The sequence below is a fragment of the Quercus suber genome, unplaced genomic scaffold (genome assembly GCF_002906115.3).
Source record: "Quercus suber isolate HL8 unplaced genomic scaffold, Cork oak 2.0 scaffold_79, whole genome shotgun sequence".
NCBI classification, from domain to species: domain Eukaryota; kingdom Viridiplantae; phylum Streptophyta; class Magnoliopsida; order Fagales; family Fagaceae; genus Quercus; species Quercus suber.
In genome coordinates this window covers 979,509-1,003,703 of record NW_027069544.1, presented here as the reverse complement: position 1 = coordinate 1,003,703, position 24,195 = coordinate 979,509, and the positions used below count along the sequence as shown (strand labels likewise).

The following is a 24,195-nucleotide window of genomic DNA, read 5'->3' as shown; positions in this document are numbered from 1 at the left end:
ATAATAGCAGTGGCATTCATGTATACACACTTCATCTCATACTATTGTTGGTCTCATAACTCTCATTTATATGATCTAAAAAATATCAGTTAGTGTTTTTTTTTTTTTTTTTTTTTTTTTTTTTTTTTTTTTTTTTAAGTATATATTGTTCCAACAAATTAAACAATGGACAGTAAGACCAATGCTGTCTCAAGCATGCAAAAGAAAGAGGGGGGGGGGGGGGGGTGTTCCTCCTGCTTAATTGGTCAAAGAACCATTCCATTTGTTGTCTAATGTCTACCAGAAGATGGGGAGAGAGAGAATTGAAGGCTGTGCACTTTTGGTTGTTACTATAAATCAAAGCTGCATGCATACAAAGCTTGGCCTATTTGAAAAATCCAAGAAATGCAAATGTAAAGCCACAATAATTCCCTCACAATGTATTTCTTATATTTAGAAGTGACAAAAAAACATATACCCTTTTTTCCTACTTGCCTGTCGATCAGCCCAAGGATTTTAGTTTCACCACTATATAATTTTATGACATCAAAACTACCTCCCTTCAGCACACACACAAGGCCTTTTTAATGCTTACAGCTCTATGACAAATTTCTCTAAATTTTGTCCTTTATTTAACACACACAAGCCTTGAATCTATAAAGCTATTTCATTGCCCATTTCTCTGTTCCAACCTTTATCCCATTTACATGAGAAAACAATGGCTACTTTCTCATTTCCATCCTATTTTATAAGGGCATCTTCCAATAGAGATAGCCATGACCAAAACAAGCAAAATCTAAACAACATAAGAATTAATGGAACTTCTAGTATGTCCTCTATGAAGCCTGATACACTGAGCCAACCTGCTGGAGTTGCAAGCACATACAATATTTCATTTACTTCTGTTAACCGAAATAGCATCACCACAGAAGAGCTTCGCCAAAATATTCCAACAAAGAAGCGATCTGTGGATCCTCATCCCCAAGGGCTCATCATCGAAGGAGGTGTTGGGTACAGGCAGACTGTTGTCATAAGGTCCTATGAAGTTGGTCCTGATAAAACTGCAACTCTTGAGAGCATCCTCAACCTTCTTCAGTTGAGAATCAAAAAGAACTTAATTGTTCAATCATCCATTTTCAATCACACATGCACAAAAATATGAAAGAAGATTATATTTGAATCACTTCAACAGCAAAATAAATAAGTATTTGAATCACTTTTTTTATGATAGGTGATATATTAAAGTCTCATATAGCAAGTGATAAGTAATTATATTCTTTAAGTGTTATCATTTTTTTTTTTTTTTGATATGGTTGCATATCCAGGAAACAGCATTAAATCATGTATGGATGTCTGGTCTCTTGAGCAATGGATTTGGTGCCACACACGGAATGGTGAGGAACAATCTTATATGGGTTGTCTCAAGGATGCAAGTTCAAGTGGATCACTATCCACTTTGGTTAGTCCTATATATTATCCTCCTTTACCTTTCGATGATCTACATATTTAAATGGCTCAAGGCCCTTGATTGACAACCTCTAAACTTTCTGACTATGGATCTGTTTATAATCCGCTTATTTTTGCTGAAACTGAAAACTTTTTACTAAAAGTACTGTAGATAAAGGTAAAAGCTAGATGAAATAGTACAATAAGACCCATAAATAGTATCAAAAAGTGCAGTGAAGCTCATGAATAGTAGCAAAAATAAGCTGAATAGTAGCAAAAATAAGCTGAATAGTAAAATAAGCTGGCAAAATTAATCTTGCCAAACGGACACTGTGTGTGTTTGAATTGGGATGGAAAATTAAAATTATTTTACTATTCAGTTTATTTTTGCTACTATTTATAAACTCCACTGTACTATTTCAACTAACTTTTACCTTTATCTACAGTACTTTCAGCAATAGGTTTTTACTTTCAGCAAAATAAGCACACCCTATGTCATTTTTCTCTCCTCTTTTTTCCCACCCTTTTCAATTATATGTACGCTGTTGTTTAGTACGTTGTCCAAAGTATAATTATCTGCATCTCGTTTCTTTATAACGTAAACTACTTTCTCCCACTTCAAAACTTGGTAACACTGCTGCATACGAGCTAAACCAACTATTAAAAGTTTAGGGTTGGTCGAACATGGCCGAATTTGAGTTTATTACCGAATTATATTATATATTCATGTTTAGTTTTTTTATATTAATTTATTGAATATGTTTGAGATTAATCATGATTTAATTTAATTCATCTTTATCCAGATATAATAAACACTACAACTACAATTTTTTTAAACCTTTACAAATCTATACTAATAACCATATTATTGTTAAAATGATATTATTTAAGCTAATTTTGTAGAATGATTTTTGTTTATTAACTTATAAAAATTATATTCACCAATCTTAGGATTGCTATAAATTATATATAATTTTTTATACTACAAACTTATATTACCAATAAATTATAAATAAAAAATTGATGTCTTTTGAACTTTTTTATTAACTTGTATAATTTTTTTGAAAACATTAACTTGTATAATTCAATTTCAAGTCTATATGAATATATTTTTATATATGAATACATATAAAAATATAATATTAGATATACTTAAATCAAGTCTCATACCCTAGAACTTTTTCACTTGTGAATAAATCATTATATTTGAGCTTGACTTGTTTAATAGTAATATATCAACATAGGTTTGAGTTTACCTCGTTTTTTAAAATTACAAACATAAACAAGTATATTTCTGGAGCAAACCCCTAACCATTTATCTTCGTTATAGATTATAGACCAAAATACTATATACAAATTTCTTAGTTGATAAATTAGTTTCTAACTATAAACTAGGGTTATTTCTAGCATGAACCCTAATCATAGCACAAAAGTTCATATGGCACTTTTCTGCCTGCAGGGGAGAGGTAGTGGAAATTGATACATGGGTTGGAGCATCAGAGAAAAATGGAATGCGACGAGATTGGCTTGTCAGAAGCCAAGCCACCGGCCATGTTTTTGCACGTGCCACCAGGTATTTCTTCATGACAGCTCCATTTATCCTTAATTCCTAAGTAATGGTCATATCATTGAAACTATTTTTTTTAAAAAAAAATTTAAAAACTGAATATATATATATATATATAAACTATATATATACACAAAAAACTAAATCTCCAATCCGAAATGAAATGAAATTCAAATTGAACTTTGAAGATAGATAAACATATAAAATTCGAAAATTGAATCATTGCATGTGATCAGAAACAAACATTAAATTTTTTATTTTAAATTAAAAATAGTCAATTTATTGAAAATCAAACTTCATGAACGAAACGTATAATAATAATTATTATTTAAAAAAGAAAGCAAAAGTAAAAAAACACAGAAATACGAAATCAATTACGTACAGAGAAACATGAACAGTGAAATACAGATTTCGAAAAACGGAAACGAAAGAATTCCGTAACCGTCACATCCATACATATACACACAAATATATACATATACAAATATATATATATATATTTTTATACATACGTGATGTGTGTCTGTTTGTGTGTGTGTGTATACACGTGTTTGTGTATATTTTATATTCACAGAGAAAGAGAGAGAGTAGCGAAATGATTGAGCGAGAGAGAGAGAGAGAGAGAGAGAGGAAATACTTACGTTGAGAGAGAGAAGAAGAGGGAGCCCTAGGCGTACGATTGGAGAGGAGAGGCGATCGCGGCCGTCGGATCAGAGAGAGTTTGTTTGTTAAGAACTCTTCGAAAAACGAATTCGAATCGAAGAAAGAAGAAGAAGAAAAAACCTTTATAATATTTAGAACGAGTGAGTGAATGTGAAGAAGAAACAAAGATAAAAAAAAAAAAAAAAAGTGAGTGAGAGAGAGAGCAAAAGAGAGAGAGATTCTGTGAGTTGTGAGCAAGAGAAATAGAGAGACAGAGAGAGACTGTGCAAACAGTAGCAGCGGCGAAAAGGCAGTCTGGATATTTGATGATGAAGAAATTAATAGCTGAGAGAAAAGAAAGAGTACGACGGTCAAAGATAGATTTGAAGAGGTGTGTGTTTGTGTGTTTTTATTTTATTTTTATTTTAATTTAGTGAGAGAGGGGGACACGGTTTCCCTCGATATATATGAAGGATGGACAAGAGATAAAGACGTTAAAACGACGGGACTGTCTGTTTTTCTTTTTCCCTAAACTACCCTTCAGGATCTCCTCTTTTTGCAACCAGCATTTTATTTATTTATTTATTTTACTCTTTTTTCCCCCATTTGATTCCTTTTTGTTATGCGGATTCCCGGATTTTCCTCCAACCTAAATTACCTTTTTCTACTTCTAATTTCTTTTTTCTTTTTAATCATTCTTAATTAAAAAAATAATAATTAATAAATTTAAATACATATATACACAAAGAGGCCTATTGCTTGTGCGACTTCTATAAGATAAGATCGTACTATACGCAATACATATCAAATCAAGTGAGAAAATATCATATTGTAGATGTGTATTGACTACCCTCACATGTCATTTTATGTATCAAACAATATGTAGATTATATAGATCAAAATTTATTTATTTGTTAAGGTTACTTGATTCTTGTGAAAAATAAAAACATGTTACTTGGTTGAATTCAATAAAATAACATATTCATAAGTTTTTTTTTTTTTTTTTTTTTTTGCTTCGATCTTTCTCTCCTACAAAATTTGGGCCACATACTTATATTTTAGTTGCACAGATGCAAAATTTCCCCCACACATTTGATACTTTAACTTCACATAGACCAAATAAAATGAGAGTTAAGCAAGGGATTCACATGTGCACCTCTATGAATCGAGCCATAGCCTCAAGGTTCAATGACTTTGTAGTGTACCCCAATTTTTTTTTTTTTTAACATTTTGTAATTAGTAACAAGAGTTATGAAGGAGTTGGATCCCATGCAATATCCATTTCCATGGTTGAGATTGAGGGTTAAAAATAGAGAGATGCTACGTCCATAATAATTTTACAACATTTTTACAACAAATCACAGATGGTTAGTTGTTATTAGTTCAAATTTAAAACTAACACTAAGATTACTTTTTTGCCCCAACAATAACAATTAGTAACAACCTGCCACTTAGGATTTGTTGTAAAAATGTTGTAGACATATCATTTCTCTTAAAAATTAATTTATAATCTCAACTCTTAAATTTGAAAATTTTAAAAGGATAAAAAGTTTAAGACTTTTTTGATCCAAAAGTTGAGATTTAAAATTAATTTTTTAACTCTCAATCTCATCCATTGAGAGGTATTAAGTAACGAGTATTGCACGGGATCTTAATCCTGGGGAATGATCCCATACAATTTCCTTCCATTTTTAGCAAGATGTGTGACATTTATTTGACTTTTGTTTTGTATAAGATAGAAATTCTACTTTAACTTAATTTAAATGTATATGTGTATAGAGTTTCCTCCTAGAGATTTGAATCACAGCCCTTGTCCCCCACACCCCACACCCCACATGAACTTTGTACTTGTGGAGTGACCATCACGCCAAAGGTGTGTAGTGATATTTATTTGGCTTTTAAATGCCATGTATTTTGCATCTAAATAAAAACAAGAGAGAATTGAATGATTTAATAAGAATACAAATCCTCTATACCACTTTTATGTTCTACCTTTTTTTCTTTTTTTTTTGATGAGCTTTTATGTTTTACTTTATATTCCACCAATGACAACTTATCATGTATTGATTTAATTTTCCTTATAAAATGATGAGTCCTAAAAATCATTAAGGTCGTCCATTAATAGGGACAACCTTGCATCATTAGTAGACCAAAAGATGTAACCATTCAAGCACATTCAACATATTAATGGCGACCATTACTCATCGGTCTTAAACGCCCATCAATACGATGACTGTTATATATGGGTAATAATCACCTCCAATTATGTATAACAGTTATCCAAATCACCTATAAAAGGGACAGTTCATCTCACTTGTGAAGGTACGTCAAAAGCTACTACAAAACACCATCTAAATATGAAAAATATGGATTGATACTAACTTAAGCATCGGAGGCTCCTCCACCAGGCACAACCTGGTGGTCTCTTCGATCAACTCTCTTTATCTTGCAGGTCCTACAAGATCGTCTAAAGCTCCGGATTGGACGAGTGATCCAACTGACGATTTTGGCATCATCAGTTTGGCGCCGTCTGTGGGAAGCGATTAGTCATCTAGCTCCTCCTATAACAAAGGGTTCACTCGGTTCAATCTAGATTACCTCATGGGATGAGACTCAATGATTATCTCTTCACTACATTTATATTTCTTGTCCATGAATAAAACCTTTCTAGTTTTTTCTTTGAATTCATTGGTTATATATGTATTAATACATTGTTTATGATGGCAAATGGAATCGTGGCTATGGAATAACAATTTCGTGGAGATTCAACTTTTTAGACTTCGAGTTCGATGGCGAAAATTTCAACAAACCCTCAAATGAAAGGCAATCAAAGAGGCAAGAAATTATGAGTATGCGGTAAAGTATCTCTTATTTTATTCAATATATTAATAACATATATGAATAAAATTTAATAAGCAAACACCTAAAACTTTTGCTATGGCCTAAATATGTGTATATATATAATAATATAATTGAGGTCATATGTCAGAATTTTATGCATGACATATAATTTCTTTTGATACATATTTGTATGTATCACAATGAATTTTTTGGGTTGTTATAAAGCCGTATGGATGATCTATCGTTAGTCAAAAAGGTTGCATGAATAATATATGCCATGCTATATTGTTATCTTATATAAGATGTTGCTTAAAGAGTTTATGTTGGACATAAGGTTCAAGAGTAAATTAGACTCTTTATTTAATTATAATATTTTAATTGATTAAATGGTCAATGGTCACTCAAATGGAAGATTTTGAAATTAATTTAATTTTCATTTGTGGCATAAACCGTTTTACTTTTTAAATTGATTGCAACGTGTTCATTGAGCCTTTATTTGTCAAACATTTTTGAATGTGTATATGCTGGAGTAATTAGTGTTGAATGCCATAATAAATTCTTTAATTGCATGTAAACATTATTTTTACTCTACACCATATGTTAGATGGTCTGGTGATAATTGAAATGTGAATTTTTAATGATAAGGCTCCATCTACCACGTATATATAAAAATATATATGATATGCTCAACATTATTAGAGAATGAATGACTTAAGTCATTCCCATTTTAAAAAAAAAAAAAAAAAAAGGATAAAAAAAAAAGGGTTAAGTCATTTCTCTAAAAACAGTCTTTTCTATGTACTCTTTAGTGAGTATTTATAAACACTATTGTACTTTAAATTTTTTTTTTTTTTAAAAAAAAAGTGTTTATGTGAAAATTTTAAATCTCATAAATTTTTATGAACCCCTCCAACTATGGTGTTTCTATATTGAAGAACCTTATATTGAGAAGAGTTCATGTGCCTTTAAATAATTGAGAATTTTATGTGGCATGTTTTTCATTTTAAATTTTCTCAAATAGGGGGGTATTGAAATTGAGGAATATGAAGAAAAATAAATGGTACCCTGATAATATCTTGGTTGATATTCACGGGTAATAAATCCACAACATAAGGCCATCCCCCAAATTTATATGTGTATTTATTGGTGGTGAAAGTATAGTAGAAAATGCATAACATGGTTAGAATGCTCTACCGTCAGTTATGCATGAGTTATTAGTCCGTCAGTTGGTTAATGAAACTATGTTTTTCAAGGAACAATTCTGAAAAGATTTAAAAGAAACCTTTAGGAATAAAATGCATGAATGGCATATTCGGCCTTGCACATAGAATAATTTTCAAAGTGAATGCAAGGTGGGACTGAGGTTGAAAGAGCCAAAGAATTATAAAATTCAGTCCTTCCAAAATTACTGCAATAGTTAAGCATAACTCATTTTCAAAATATTATGAAATTTTGAATCTTAAAATGTTCCACAATAGCAGGAACAAAATTTACTATTCAAACTTTTCCATGTATAAATATATGTTGCTTTGGTGTTTAGAATGAAGAATTTAAATGGTTCCATCTATACCTAATCATGCCTTCGAGAATTCAAAGGGAAAAATGTGGGACTCTCACGGTGTCACAATCCACATGTATGATTCAATAAAAGCGGCTATACAGGTACAATGTTTTTATTTTATGCTCGCACTAGTGACATCACCAGAGTAAGTACTTACTCACATATATGATATAAGAGCAGAGCTTACTGTCTCTAAATACTAAATAGTATCAAATTATTTCCACATGATTCTATTAAATGGAATGACATGTACTCTATATTAAGCTCATCATTTGAGAATAATCGAGATTATTAATTTGTTAGTATTTTTTGAGCAAAATGAGCCTAGTAAAGCTTGACAAAATGGATCAACAAAAGGCTCGACATAAGAAGAATCATCCGGTAGAAAAAGGTCATGGCGTAGGCACAACTGTTGAGAATGTTGTAGAGGTTTTCTTGCCAGCGAATGTACCTTTCATGTTTGAACGGGGGCAAACTCTCTGGATATATCTACATCTTCAAATAGCTTGAACAAAATACAGCAACAATGGTGCCCAGTTCTTGAGCCTTACGGTCAGATTTAAAATTTTTTTTTTCCTTTTAGCTCTTTAAGTATTTGCAATATCGTTTGAAGTCAAGTTTTAGGCATAATGACAAATATCATTATTCCCAAATAAAAACCTAGCTATAAGTTTAAAATAAGATCATAATTGTTTACTATGATAAATATGATGACTGTTTATCATAATGGCAAATGTCATTAAACACATTGAATTCCAACACTCTTTCAGAAGTTTAAACACTTTGCCAAGTGTTATTTAGTTGCACGAGAATAGGGTAATAGTTATGGAAACGATTGTTGGAAAGACAAATTGCTAAATTACAAGATTAGTACAAACATGCACAATTGACACAAAAGGCTAAAAAATTTCTTGCTAAAGTTAAAAGACCTGACTAGTAATATCTGCTCTAGCTAGTGTGACCTATTTTAGACTTTTGATCTCTAGCCGATCAAATGATCTTAAGTCCATCCATTTCTTTTATTATTCTGCTATCGCCAAAACCAAGAAAAAAGTGGAAATGGCTGAATTGCCTATAGAGCATGTGCTTCATACATAAAATAAGACAATTCTATTCAATTGCATGGCATTAAGAGTGACTTTAATTCTCACTAAGTTTCTATACTCTTACATGAAATGATAATGTTTGGATGTAAGCTATATCAATTCACCCAAAATTTTGTATAATATGTAAACCTATAAGAGGTTTGCTAGATTACTAGTTTCAGATATGCAAAAAACGGATGTTCCAAATTTTCTAAGGGAATGTCATAATTTGACAAAGAGAAACCCTTAAAAAGAAAATAGAGATATAGCTAAAAGTTGTGAAAATTCCATCTACATCACAAATGCCGACTTTAACTCCTGTAAATTATGGGTTGTATAAATCTAACAAAGAAGAGCTCTATAAGTAAGAGTTCAATGATGAAGAGTTCATCAAGAAGACTACAACAATAAAAAGACCAAGGTATATACAAAATGGTATTGAGATTTAAGGTCTTCTATTGAGGTAACTCATTTCTTTCTTTCTTTTTTATCCATGAGATCATTCTATTGAAACTAAATAAATATCTAGCTTGCATGATTATTATAAATATGTATGTAGAACATGTTGAAAATATTGCTATAAAATTGTTACAATTATCACAATCAATATGACTATAGTTTTAGTAGCATATGTTTCATCGTCATGAATTTGAGAAGTTCTATTAAGTTTCCTACATTTAAAATGCTAGATGATTGTGTTCACAATATGCTCATGAATTTAAGTCTCAATAAATTTCCGCTATCTCCATCAACTCACCAAAATCTTCTTAAATTGCTTTAAAAATCATATACGGTGCAAGTACCTAACAAAGACCAGTTTAAAGAAGCATATAGTTAAATAGCTTCAATTCTTATACTTCTCTATGATTCATATAGAATGCACTTTGTCTTGTATAGCATGCAATTGCACATTTGTACATTGTCATGCAACTAGCACTATTGAAGTGACTTAAGTGTACAATTAAAGAAGAAGGAAGAGGAAATTGCTATTACAAATGGCAATGACCATAGTCATCAAAGCACGCCAAAAAAAAAAAAAGTTTCAATCGTGATAGACCATTCCTCTAGTCGTCAACAAACGAGAATTGTACTTTTCATGTTTGAGTGGGGGCAAAAACGTGGCCTAGTTTTTACGCCTTCAAAAAATTGAAGCAAAAGAGGTCTAGGCCTTAGACATGAAGTATCATCTTGAGCTTAAAAAAAAAAAAAAAAAAATCTTGAAAAGGGAAGAGCTCGTCATCTTAAAAAGGGAAGAGCTTGTCAAGAAAATCTCAGTAATAAAAAGATCGAGGTATGTGACAATATAATATCGTCATTTAAGATAACACATTTATCTTTGTCTCTTTTATATTCGTCTATAAAAATTTACACCTAGTAAGGTTTCATGCAAAAATGTATGCATTACTAGACAGATCACAAAAGAGGTAAAATTCTAGGATTACAAGGAAATAAGAAAAATGTCCACCTAGGCTATTGGTAACTTATTATTTATATATGAATTGTTCTAAAATTCTTGTTTAAACAAGTCTTGGCAAGTGCATGTGCTACTTAATGCGGATATCAACATAGCCTCAAGAAGGTCCAAAATGACGTAGCGTCAAGGAATATTTCCAGCAACAAGTGACAAGATTCCTTAAATGGATGTAAGTCACCAAAAAATGGCTAAGTGATAAGATTCCGCCAAGACGGATGTAAATCACTGACGAAACCTAAGTGACAAGATTCTTTAAATGGATGTAAGTCACTAAAAAAAAGTGACAAGATTCCGCCAAGACGGATGTAAATCACTAACGAAGCCTAAGTGACAAGATTTCTTAAATAGATGTAAGTCACCAAAAAAAAGTGATAAGATTCTGCCAAGACAGATTTAAATCACTAACGAAGCCTAAGTGACAAGATTCCTTAAATGGATGTAAGTTACCAAAAAAAATGGCTAAGTGATAAGATTCTGCCAAGACGGATGTAAATCACTGACAAAGCCTAAATGACGAAGCTCCGTAACTGGATGTAAGTCATCCAAAAGTGGCTAAGTGACTAAATACCCTTAGACGAGTGTAAGCAGACAAGGATTCTTACACAAATGCAAGTCAAATGCAAATCAAGAATATCAAATGTGACAACCAGAAAATGAATAGAAGAAAAAGCATCGAAGTGATAAAAAATGTACGTCCAAAGAAATCACCTTGCTCTTCAGTAGTGATAAAAAATGGTCGTCCAAAGAAATCACCTTACGCTTCAGCAGTGATAAAAAATGGTCGTCCAAAGAAATTAGTTTATTCTTCAGCAGTGATAAAAAATGACCGTCCAAAGAAATTTGCTCACTTTCAAGACCAAGCTATGATCCCTCGAACATCCAAAAAGACCTTCAAAAGGCAGATACTAAGAAGTCTTCACAAAAATACTACCGTTCTTGAAGAAGAAAGTAGTTGAAGATAAAGAAGCCTGAATCTAAACAAGTCAAGAACATTCCCTAAGCCTGACCAGCATAAAGCAAAATCAGACTTGGGAATGGGGGGGCAACTAATGAGTCCTAAAAATCATTAAGGTCGTCCATTAATATGGACAACCTTGCATCATTAGTAGACCAAAAGATGTAACCGTTCAAGCACATTCAACATATTAATGGCGACCATTACTCATCAGTCTTAAACGCCCATCAATACGATGACTGTTATACATGGGTAATAATCACCTCCAATTATGTATAATAGTTATTCAAATCACCTATAAAAGGGACAGTTCGTCTCACTTGTGAAGGTACGTCAAAAGCTACTACAAAACACCATCTAAATATGAAAAATATGGGTTGATACTAACTTAAGCATCGGAGGCTCCTCCACCAGGCACAACCTGGTGGTCTCTTCGATCAACTCTCTTTATCTTGTAGGTCCTACAAGATCGTCTAAAGCTCCGGATTGGACGAGTGATCCAACTGACGATTTTGGCATCATCATAAAATGACTAAGATTTACAATGGAAAAAATTGAAACACATAGCAAATTGTGATTGATGGAACACAAAAGGTGGTAGAGAAGATTTATATTTGATTCAGCAGAAGAGGATCTTACTCCATAAGATCCTGATCACTAACCCACAACTTTTATTTTTGTTGGAAGTATATGATATGACTTTTTTTTTTTAATAAGGAAAACTTTAGCACAAATATGTTTGGAGCTATTTTATTTCAACCTATAAAATGGTGATTAAAAAGATAATCTATATGTAGTTTTAGTGATATGATTTTTTTTTTTAAGAATCATGTGGCTTGTTTAAAAATACACATGAATAATTTTATAAATTGTCATATAACGGGATTGAAAAGATAACTTCAATTATGTTTGGAGCCATTTAGCAAAAAAAAAAAATTTATGTTTAGAGCCAAAGTTTGTTCTTTATTATAATAAATGCGGTAATCTTTTATTTTTTATACTGCGATAGTTTAAATTTCATTGCCGAATATGTAAGAGAGTGTCCTATTTTACAATGAACATGGGTGCTTCTTCAATCCAAATTTCCACCGAATAAGTTTTTTTCTCCTAAGGTTAGAACATTTACAATTTTAACAAAACCTTTTCCGGTACAATTAAAACCTTTATAGGTGGAAGTAAGAGCCTCTCTATATAAATTCTCTTCATTTTGTCTATTATATTTCACAATTAAGATGTTATTTTCAAATCAAATAATGTACAGCCACATCATTTATGAGGTGTCTGGCCTCATCTTTGGCATCTTCAATCAAATGACCTTGGATCTGTTGGATATTAGTCTTACCAATCTAATTGTCAAAATCATGGTTGCAGTTTTTCTCAAAAAAGATCATGGTTGTAGCATCCCCTTCAATGATGATATCTTACACACTGATTTCTATGGCAAACCATGTCTCTTACAGCTGCTAGTGCTTTTGCATCCTCAGTATTACCCCCATGGAAGTTCTCTCACTTGCTATTCTATACATTTCCTTGAGGATCTCATACAAATACCCCAATGCCAAAAAAATTGTTTCCTCTAAGCATTACTCCATCAAAGTTTAGCCATCCAAAATGACCTTAGCTCTTAGTATCCTTGGTAAATGGAGTGAAGTTTCAGTTTTAGTACTTCAATACACTTGACATGACACAAAAGTGGCACATGATAATTTTTGGACACATGTTATATCTGTGTCACATTTATCATATATAGTAATGTAGCATCACTCTCATGATATCGATGCTTTAATAATGGAGTTCATACATGATAAGAGATATAATAAATGCCTGTATTAGATGCATCATGTATGAAATCCTTTCATCATATATAGCCCTTGTGATTTGAATTTCGAATCACTGTTTTCCGTTTTTGGGGCCAAGCCCTCAGCATGTGGAGTCAGTTCTTGAAACTAAAACTTGAAAACAATCAAAGTGAACCGATCTCTCCCGTGTGCAAATGCATTATAATGCAGCGGTTGCAATCCTAGTAGCTAACGTTGACATGACATAAAACACAAAGGCCCTTATAAATGAGCTAAGTAAAGAGGTTGGCTGAAGTGGAGCCCTTTTCATAATGATTGCTGAGGTTTTGATGTGGAACAACTCAAAGTAATATTCCTCTGCCTCGATTATTCTACCAACAGTTCTTTGATTTTTTCTTTTTTCTCTTTTTCTTTTTCTCATTTATAGTCATCAAAATTATTATGGACTTCAAGTGGGGAAGAGAATCCTACATATCCACATGAAACAGGACCCCATATTATCAGTGCTATTATGGCCGAGAAAGAGAGCCCAGTTAGGTAGCCAATACTCACTAGAGTAATGCTATGGACTATGGAGTATGGAGCATAGACATACTAGTTTTTATACTTTTCTTGCATAAGTTGTTTATCCATGTAATATGATATATAGATAATTGTAATTGGAATAATATTACTTTTGATATAAATAGTTGTAATCAAAGTAATATCACTTTTACTTGAATTTATTATTGATACAATTTTTATTATGCACCGAAAGTTATGTCAACAATTATGAAAAATGCTATATTCATAGACTTTAGACTAATTGAATGTTTTGTATTATGTAATTTGATACAAACACATACACATATATGAATATTACATCACCCAATATAATCAATCAACGGTTAAATTATATGTTTTCACCGTACCCATCATGCTTTTATTAATTATAAAGAAAAATGAAGATTAATGATCACTTCCTTGATAAATTGTTCAAATTAATTTTCTTTATTATTGTAAAATACTCTAAATTTAATGTATGGTTTTTATGGATTTGATAGTAAACAATAATCAATTGATTCATTTTTTATAAAATAAGACAATAATCAATTAATCCAAAATTTAATATATATATATATATATAATGTCGACAAAACGCATAAGATTTACAAAATATTAATTTAATACAAAGTCATTAAATAGTGTAACATTAGTCAAAAGCTAATTTTGGTCAATGTTCTTCTCCCATTATATTTTTATTAACCAAGTTTTTTGTCAAACTTACTCGTAAGTTATATGTTTTTCTCATGCATGTCATAATTAACAAGAATCATGATGTTTATAGGTCAAGAAAACTGTTATTTGACATCCAAATAAAAAAGAATCTTGTTATCTATAAATGGTATAAAATTTGAGTTTTTTTTTTTATAATATTTTACAATATATTAAATGTATGAGATGTGATATAATTTTAAACATATGACATTAGTTTCATGAAAATTGTTTTTTATCATCAGGCTAAGACACTAAATGATTTTTTTATGTGGACGTGCTTTGAGCCCTAAAAATCTTATTCGATGACAAGAAGATTTTTTAATTAAGCTGACTAGAACACACAAATTTATAATGATTTCTATTGTTACTAATGGCATCCAATTGGTTTGTAATGTTGCATTAATAATAAATATGAAGAGAATATGCCATTTAACAATGAATTGGACTTAAAGTGAACATAAGGTTGGGATGGTAAATAAGTTGGCATGCACCCTTGTTTTTGTATTTTGAAACCAACAAGAGACAAAACATATAAAAGAAAATGTTATCTCAATGTGTTACAGCTCACTAGGATTGAAAATGAAATAGCATTCAAATGAAAACGATATTATATAAAGAGGATTTTTTTTTTTTTTTTAGGATTTGTTCTCAACAACATTGAAGATGTTCTAATAAATAATAGTAAAAAATTTGAAAGTAATAAAAAGAAAAAAAAAATGGTACATGCTTTTAAAGAGTGGCCCTACCAAACTCCAAGACACATAGTTAATGTTCGTACCAAAAAAAAGAATGAAATACTTGTTGCTTGACTCACTGACTGTTTGTGGTCCTTCAATATTAATTATTATTTAATAAATAAATAAATACTAAGTTAATTTTTTAATTATTTGTATGGGAGATTTTCACTGCGGAACTCTTACACTACAACATAAATAAATTATTTTATATATATATATTTGGGGGGTGGGAGAGTGTGTTAGGGATCTCATCATCTCATATTAAGTCAGTGTCCTGATTGACACGTCCCTTTTGGGCCTCTGATTCCGTACTATTCCAAATGTGAGTCGCCAAAATGTGGCAGATACTTGTACTACTACTATCATCTTGACCTTGCATTTATGATTGAATTCTGGATTAGCTGTAAATTTTCTCTGGTGGGAAAGTATATATATATATATATATATATAACCTAACGTGTATTCTTAGAGTATATATTAATAAATTATTTTAAAAAAATTTTATGAAAAAATAAAAAATTAATTAATTGTTTTGACAATCTTTTTAATTCTCCATAGTTAATATATATATATATATATATAAAAAGAGAGTAGAAAAGAATAAATTGACAATGTTCTTATTTTTATGAGAGTGAAATTTGACTTACATATTGAAAGAAGGACAAAGTTGTTATGCATATCTGAGATGGAGACACATGTAAAGTTTTAGTGCAGGCTGAGCCAAAAGATACATTAAAGAAACTTTTATGTAAACCTTTGTTGTTTTACTTTTCTATTTTTAATAGTTTATTTGTCATTATAAAATATATATATATATATATATATATGTATGTATGTGAATAATAAAATATTTTATATTAACAATTAAGTAGATATGATAAGTGTAATTAATAATCATCCCTTCAGATTTTATCCAAATATTTTCAAATTTAAGTTTCAGTAAAACATAGAAGAAATTTTGAAAAAATAAATGAATCTTCTAGAAAATAAAAACCCTCTTAATTATTTTTTATATTGTATCATTGTTGTTGTTAACATGACGTTGCCCACATGCCAAATACCTGGTGCCAAATAGCCATTAATAACACAAGCAGTGAACCAGAGAGACAAATTGGCCCCCACCATTGGTGCCTAGTACTCCTCATTTCAGGGTTGAACTTGGTTAAAAAGTAGAAAGGAGAGGGATTAGTATTTTAGTACCATTTGGCAATAATTGTGTACCAAGTCTAGCTATGAAGGTGTTAGCTAGATAGAGATAGAGATAGAGAGAAGGAGAGAGCCTCGAATAATGGAAGAGGGTAATGAGTTATATTGACTTACGGAATAGGTATTGCTATTAGGTACAAAGCCTAAAAAGGGAGGGCATTCCATTATGCATAAAGGTGGCGACCATTTTTCAGTGTTCAAAAAGCGCGTCCAAATTATCATAAATCTATTGAAAAGCGAGTAGACTAGTACAAATTAATTCTTCCAATCTTTTTGTTTTTGGTTCCTTTTTGTGAATATGATTCGTTTTTATTTTTCATTGAGAAAACTTTTTGCAGAAATTCATCCAGAAAAAAAGGTAGCTTTTTTTTTTTTTTTTTTTTTTTTTGAGAATGAAAAAAAGAAAAAAAGATAGCTTTTCGCAGAATTATATGACCCATGTTTTCCATTCCATCCACACACATATAGTTTTTACAAATATCTTTTTGATCTTCCAAAGTGAATAATTAATTTAAGAGTATTAGATTTGTGATAGTTAAATTTTTATTAGTATTTATTGGTAAAACCTAAAGAATTTAATAGCGTGATATGTATGTGATTTTTGTTATATTATCAATAATTTTGAAAAATGATTATTATTATATGTATAGATGATTAAATGAGTATTAAAATAAACTTGGTCAAATTGAAAATGCTTTATATATATATAAACAAACACACACATAATGAAAAAAAAAAGAAAAAAAGAGAGAGAGAGAGAGGTATTACACAAAGGCACATTACAAACCTAATATATTTAGGATCTGTTTAGTTGACGTTTTGAGAGTTTAAAAGTGAGTTTGAAAACTCAAAAATCCGTTTCGCAATAGCAATTCTTTATAACTTTTTTACAAACGCTCATTTTAAACCAAAACCCATTATTTTGCAACATTTTATACTTTATACAAACACACCCTTAAAAGGGTTAATTGTTTAAATCAAATTTTCAATAACTAAGCTAATACTCATATCAAAGTTCACCAACAATAAAACCTGTGAATCAGAAATTTTGGTCTCCATTATAAATAGACTAAGCTGTTAAATCAAATATGGAGTACGTTATATATCATATATTTTCCTACGCTGACAAGCTCCCCACATGCCCTCTTTATAGGTTTTATACTTCCAACAGAGATGACCCAAAAATATATTTTCCTTTTCAGACTTTAAAATTTGTCACGGGATTCACAAACCTGTGATCCAACAATGTGGCCCAAAGGGAAAACCTCCCTTTGCATATAATCCACACACTTAAAAACTCTATAAAACAAAAGGGGTCCCCTAACACACTGTCAACTTCAAATTGAATATATATAGGCACTTAACTTTGGTCAATTCGAACTCAACTAGTCTGGCCCCAAAGTTAGGCAAGACAACCACACAGCATGACGACGAAAATTGCCAAAAAAAAAAAATCACATGCTTTTGGGGGGTCTCACATTTAATTGGGTCTTTCTAGCACTTGTTGTAGACCTTAAAAAACAAAGAGAGAGAGATAAAGTACTTGTTGTGACTTGTTGTGACTTGTTGTGAGGATCTTAAAGTTTTAGAGACAATAACACATTTGCACTCAGATCTGACTTAAAAATTTTCCTCTCTAATACCCAGCAATTCCTTTAATTTAATTTAATTTAATGAGGTCCAAATTTTTTTTCTTAGGAATCAAAGGACATAGATGGGGGGGGGTGGGGGGCGGGGGCAGACCTTCCCAACCTGTCTCATACTCGTATGGTCAGATTCCATTTTTTGCTCTCAACATTATTTATCTAATCAATTAAGGCATACCCCGACAGCCAAATCAATGTCGCATTTCGAGGCTGGTCTTGAATTTTAAAAACAAATACTTATATATATATATATATATATATTATAGAGACAGCTTCATCAACATTATTTTGTGGTTAGGGTAAGAAATTGGATCAAGGGATATCAAAGATACTATAAATTTTATAAACAAACGTGTCACTAGTTACAAAAAAATTATTCAAACATTTAAGATTTTATATATATATATATATATATATATTAAATACATTCATTTTCGCATCAATTTATAATTTTTGTTTATATTAGAACATGTAGCAATTTTAGGGCTTTTAAGTAGCCCTATTGGATAAGTTTAGGGAAGAGGATGGTGGTAAGGATATCTATTGGGAAAGAAAAATGTTGAAACTATTACAAATTTTTTTACAAAAGACTTACAATCTATGACAATAAATGTAATGAATTCACTTTAACAACATAATAAAATGTCTAATTATTTTTGTATGATATATGAACATATTTGTAAGGATTTTGTAATAAAATTTGTAATATCCTAAATATCATTCGTTCATTATGAAATAAAAAACTTTGAAGTTTGGGCTAATGCCAACAAGTCCAAAACTTTTCAAAATTAACGAATTTAGTCCCTAAAAAGCTAAAACCAACTGAGTCCCTAAATACTATTGAGAAAAATGACTACCTAGCCTAACAGTATTTAGGGACTAAGTTGGCTTTAAGGACCAAATTTATTAGTTTTAAAAAAATTTGAACCTGATTGGCATTAACCCAAACTTCAAGATATATTAAAAAATGGTTGCATTGTATAACGGGTGGTTAGATAGCTTAGATTTGGAGAAGGTATTTTTAATGAGATTTGTTCCTTATAAGACAAAAAGTGCCCTTGGGAAAGAGATTCATTTCATATGAGTGATGAAATAGGCCACAGAGGTTAAACTTAAATATGCATGTCATAAATAATTTCACCGTAAGTTTCTCCTGTGTTACTGTCTTTATTTTGGATTTTGTTAATATGTGCTCTACGGCACACGTTATTTTTCATTTTTGAAAATATTTTTATTGGGAATTGAAAAAATATTGACAACTTTTTTAATTTTCGAGAAAATATTTTCAAAAATAAATGACTTAAGGCACACATTAACTAGATCATTTTATTTTAACGTTCCTAAGCCCACCCTACCAATGGGCTATGCAGCCCGTGCTGCCAGGCTGCCAGGCCTATAAAAGGAAAGTGACAGAGACAAAAAACAGTTGCATGTGACCAATATTTTTCCAATTTTTCATATCTAAGTCAAGGGCAGGTTGGCCCTGGTTGGGGGCTAACCAAAAATATTGTCAGGAGTGAAGCTTTAGATTTGAGGTTGGAGATTGTTGCACAAGCCAAGCCCTATCTATATTCTATAGTGCTAAGTTTGATTNAAATAAAAGAACCTAAAAAATGATTAGGAGTTCAATTCTCAATTTGTTGTTTCACAGTCACCATTCATTTTCTCTTTTGGGTGGGGCACAAATGAGATATATATATATATATATGTGTGTTTTTTGTTTTGTTTTTGGGGGGGGGGGGGGGGGGATGCTTTTCTATGAAAACACCGTATAAGAGAGACGTGTTGAAGTAATAATCTATGAAATTGGTGGTTTTAATAAAGTTTTTACTGTTCCCCCACCCAAAAAAAAAAAAAAAACTAATAATATTTCTTGTCGTCAAATAATAGATCTGGGATTCAAACTTCACCTACACCAAAAAATCAATTAGTGTCTTGACCTACTGATAAAGAGCAATCATCATGAAGCAGATGTATAAGAGATATAAAGTTCAATCCCCACTTATACCAAAAATTGATTAATGTCTTGGTCTGATAATAAAGAGCTATTATTAGTAGCTAATACCATAGATTGAAACTCTCTAAAAAAAATCATGAAGTGAATGTCATAAGTTAAAAGTTTATCATATTTATTAAAAAAATAATAATTATGAACTTGAAATAATAATTATCAAAAAAATTATTTATACATTTAAAGGAAAGGTTAACGAATTCCCAAAGGGTATTAGTTTAAGAAATATTTTTAGAAACATTTTATGAGAAAAGAATTAAAAAAATTAATTTTTTATGTGTTTTTTATATTTTCTATAAAAGTGGTGTCAAAATTTTTCTAAAGTTATTAATTAATAATTGCCCTAAGTACCGTTAACATCAACCTAATCAGCCTATATATAAAAGGGTTGCTGTTATGATTTCACTCAATTATTAGATCTTACAGGAGCATAATGAGCAATATTCCACTTTTGTTAGTCAAAAGGTCCTTTTTTTACTTTAGTTAGCCAATCTTTCAAAAACACTTTCCAATCAAACTAAATATTCTTGGTTATCTTCCTTTAATTTAATTTAATTTAATGAGGTCCAAATTTTTTTTCTTAGGAATCAAAGGACATAGATGGGGGGGGGTGGGGGGCGGGGGCAGACCTTCCCAACCTGTCTCATACTCGTATGGTCAGATTCCATTTTTTGCTCTCAACATTATTTATCTAATCAATTAAGGCATACCCCGACAGCCAAATCAATGTCGCATTTCGAGGCTGGTCTTGAATTTTAAAAACAAATACTTATATATATATATATATATATATTATAGAGACAGCTTCATCAACATTATTTTGTGGTTAGGGTAAGAAATTGGATCAAGGGATATCAAAGATACTATAAATTTTATAAACAAACGTGTCACTAGTTACAAAAAAATTATTCAAACATTTAAGATTTTATATATATATATATATATATATATTAAATACATTCATTTTCGCATCAATTTATAATTTTTGTTTATATTAGAACATGTAGCAATTTTAGGGCTTTTAAGTAGCCCTATTGGATAAGTTTAGGGAAGAGGATGGTGGTAAGGATATCTATTGGGAAAGAAAAATGTTGAAACTATTACAAATTTTTTTACAAAAGACTTACAATCTATGACAATAAATGTAATGAATTCACTTTAACAACATAATAAAATGTCTAATTATTTTTGTATGATATATGAACATATTTGTAAGGATTTTGTAATAAAATTTGTAATATCCTAAATATCATTCGTTCATTATGAAATAAAAAACTTTGAAGTTTGGGCTAATGCCAACAAGTCCAAAACTTTTCAAAATTAACGAATTTAGTCCCTAAAAAGCTAAAACCAACTGAGTCCCTAAATACTATTGAGAAAAATGACTACCTAGCCTAACAGTATTTAGGGACTAAGTTGGCTTTAAGGACCAAATTTATTAGTTTTAAAAAAATTTGAACCTGATTGGCATTAACCCAAACTTCAAGATATATTAAAAAATGGTTGCATTGTATAACGGGTGGTTAGATAGCTTAGATTTGGAGAAGGTATTTTTAATGAGATTTGTTCCTTATAAGACAAAAAGTGCCCTTGGGAAAGAGATTCATTTCATATGAGTGATGAAATAGGCCACAGAGGTTAAACTTAAATATGCATGTCATAAATAATTTCACCGTAAGTTTCTCCTGTGTTACTGTCTTTATTTTGGATTTTGTTAATATGTGCTCTACGGCACACGTTATTTTTCATTTTTGAAAATATTTTTATTGGGAATTGAAAAAATATTGACAACTTTTTTAATTTTCGAGAAAATATTTTCAAAAATAAATGACTTAAGGCACACATTAACTAGATCATTTTATTTTAACGTTCCTAAGCCCACCCTACCAATGGGCTATGCAGCCCGTGCTGCCAGGCTGCCAGGCCTATAAAAGGAAAGTGACAGAGACAAAAAACAGTTGCATGTGACCAATATTTTTCCAATTTTTCATATCTAAGTCAAGGGCAGGTTGGCCCTGGTTGGGGGCTAACCAAAAATATTGTCAGGAGTGAAGCTTTAGATTTGAGGTTGGAGATTGTTGCACAAGCCAAGCCCTATCTATATTCTATAGTGCTAAGTTTGATTTATTTTACTTCTTTTGAGATAGGCTTCAGTTTCTTAAGTATATGACACCTTTCTTGGAATCAAAGTACATGACACCTTTCTTCCGCTCTTTCCTTTCAATTAATAAATTTGAAGAAAAAGAAACAATTATCCAATATCCTCTCTTTCATTTTTTTTTCTTTTTTTTTTCTTTCTCTTTTCCTTTTTAGACTTTAGAAGGATAATTATAGAGCACAAGTGCTTCAACTCCCATTAAAAAAATTAATATTACTATATATTTTGAAGATCTAACTATAAATTCTTGTCAAATTTCATACCATTCAGATATTATTTACTATTTAGTCTATAAACTAATTTTTTTATGCATAATTTTAGACTTTAAAAACTTGAAATTTAAACATTTAATTGATGACATTACTATTAGCCTTTGATTTTTTGAAAATTTTGTTGTAATTTTTGGCCAAACTTAGTCCAATTCTAAGTTCATGGTTTTATTGTAAATTTCTAAGTTCATGGTTCTCAATCATCATGTGGCATAGCGCCTAGCGGGCCATTATCTTTAGCTATAGTGGAAGTTTCTCTATGTTGTGTTCCCTTTGTGTTTTTCTATTGTCTTGAAGGGTGATGTATCTGTACTTACACTGCTTCCTCTTAACGAATTTCACTGTTTCCTAGAAACTCCCTCCCACCCCCCTAAAAAGAGAGAAAAGAAAAGACCCTTTTTTGTAATTCTCCATTTTCAGCAATGAACAGCCTATAACTCAGCAGTCAGCACTCAGCAGGATCAGACAATTATACATTCAAGCTACATTGGGAAAAAATAAATAAATTAAAAAGAGACTTGTTCATAGTAACTAGAAATCCCCGTTGAACAAATGAAAGATAGATTATTAATTCACCCCAACCACAGGATCTGACAATTTTTGCTCACGTGGCTATAGTTATACACATAATGTAATGGGAACATGCATAGCTTTTGTTCTAACATCAGAGCAACACAAGAAATTGAACAAAGGAAAAATAATTAACACAAGGCAGGCAAAATTATATCACCCCTTACAAAATACAAGCCTACTGGTTATTTTCAAATAATAGTAATATACATAAGGTGATTACAATCTCAATTATATCTGATTTTTAAAACGAGGGGTAATAATGATATATCACCGCTTCCTTCCAATGTGTATATATTGTCCATTGATGCTATGTACTAACTCCCCCACTAAGCCTGTCTTGCACCAACTCTAATGGTCACCATCAAATGTCCCTAGTATAATCAAAAAAGCATGAAATCAACAAAATAGGTCAACTGCAGTCCCCCTCAAAACTTTATTCAGTTGTCTGTAGATTCAAGATCCGAAACAGATGACCCGACATTATAAATCAACCTGAAAAATGTTTTAACTTGAATTCTACTCTGATCTTTGTTGGTGAAGTATGCCTGAGCCTGACTGCTTGTGACTGAATGGACGTGTCACACAGTCAAGTTTGCTGGTTTTTCAAAGCGACAATACTACCTCATGTTTTCGTTTTTTTCCTTATCCTCGACGGAAGAGGGGGGTCTGGATCCACATGGTCACATAACTACATTCCATGTGATATGGAATTCCTAAAAACCAATCATTGTAATATTGTCTTCCCCGAAAGCCCTTAATGGGAGAGCTGACTACATTAGTTTAGTTATGATCTTTCTTGCTTTTCTTTAGCAACATTGACATATGATTTAAATGCTCATGGCCTGCTTGGTTACCACCCATAAGCCACTGAAGAGCCTCAGCTGCAGCATCCTTTTCGGCACTCTTCTTGTTGTTACAAGGCTGACCCATAATTTGCATCCCATTAAATTCCACAGTGGCCCGGAACTGGTTGTTCTTCAGTTGCTTAG

At 31.1% G+C, this 24,195-nt stretch overlaps 1 protein-coding gene across 1 annotated transcript; it reads left to right on the top strand.

Moving 5' to 3' along the window:
- Positions 1-697: 697 nt before the first annotated feature.
- Positions 698-23,771, top strand: LOC112004660 (palmitoyl-acyl carrier protein thioesterase, chloroplastic). Its single transcript, XM_065773743.1, has 4 exons — positions 698-1,099; positions 1,305-1,438; positions 2,885-2,998; positions 23,747-23,771. Exons 1-4 carry the CDS (start codon positions 698-700, stop codon positions 23,769-23,771), a joined length of 675 nt encoding a protein of 224 aa, XP_065629815.1.
- Positions 23,772-24,195: the final 424 nt, after the last annotated feature.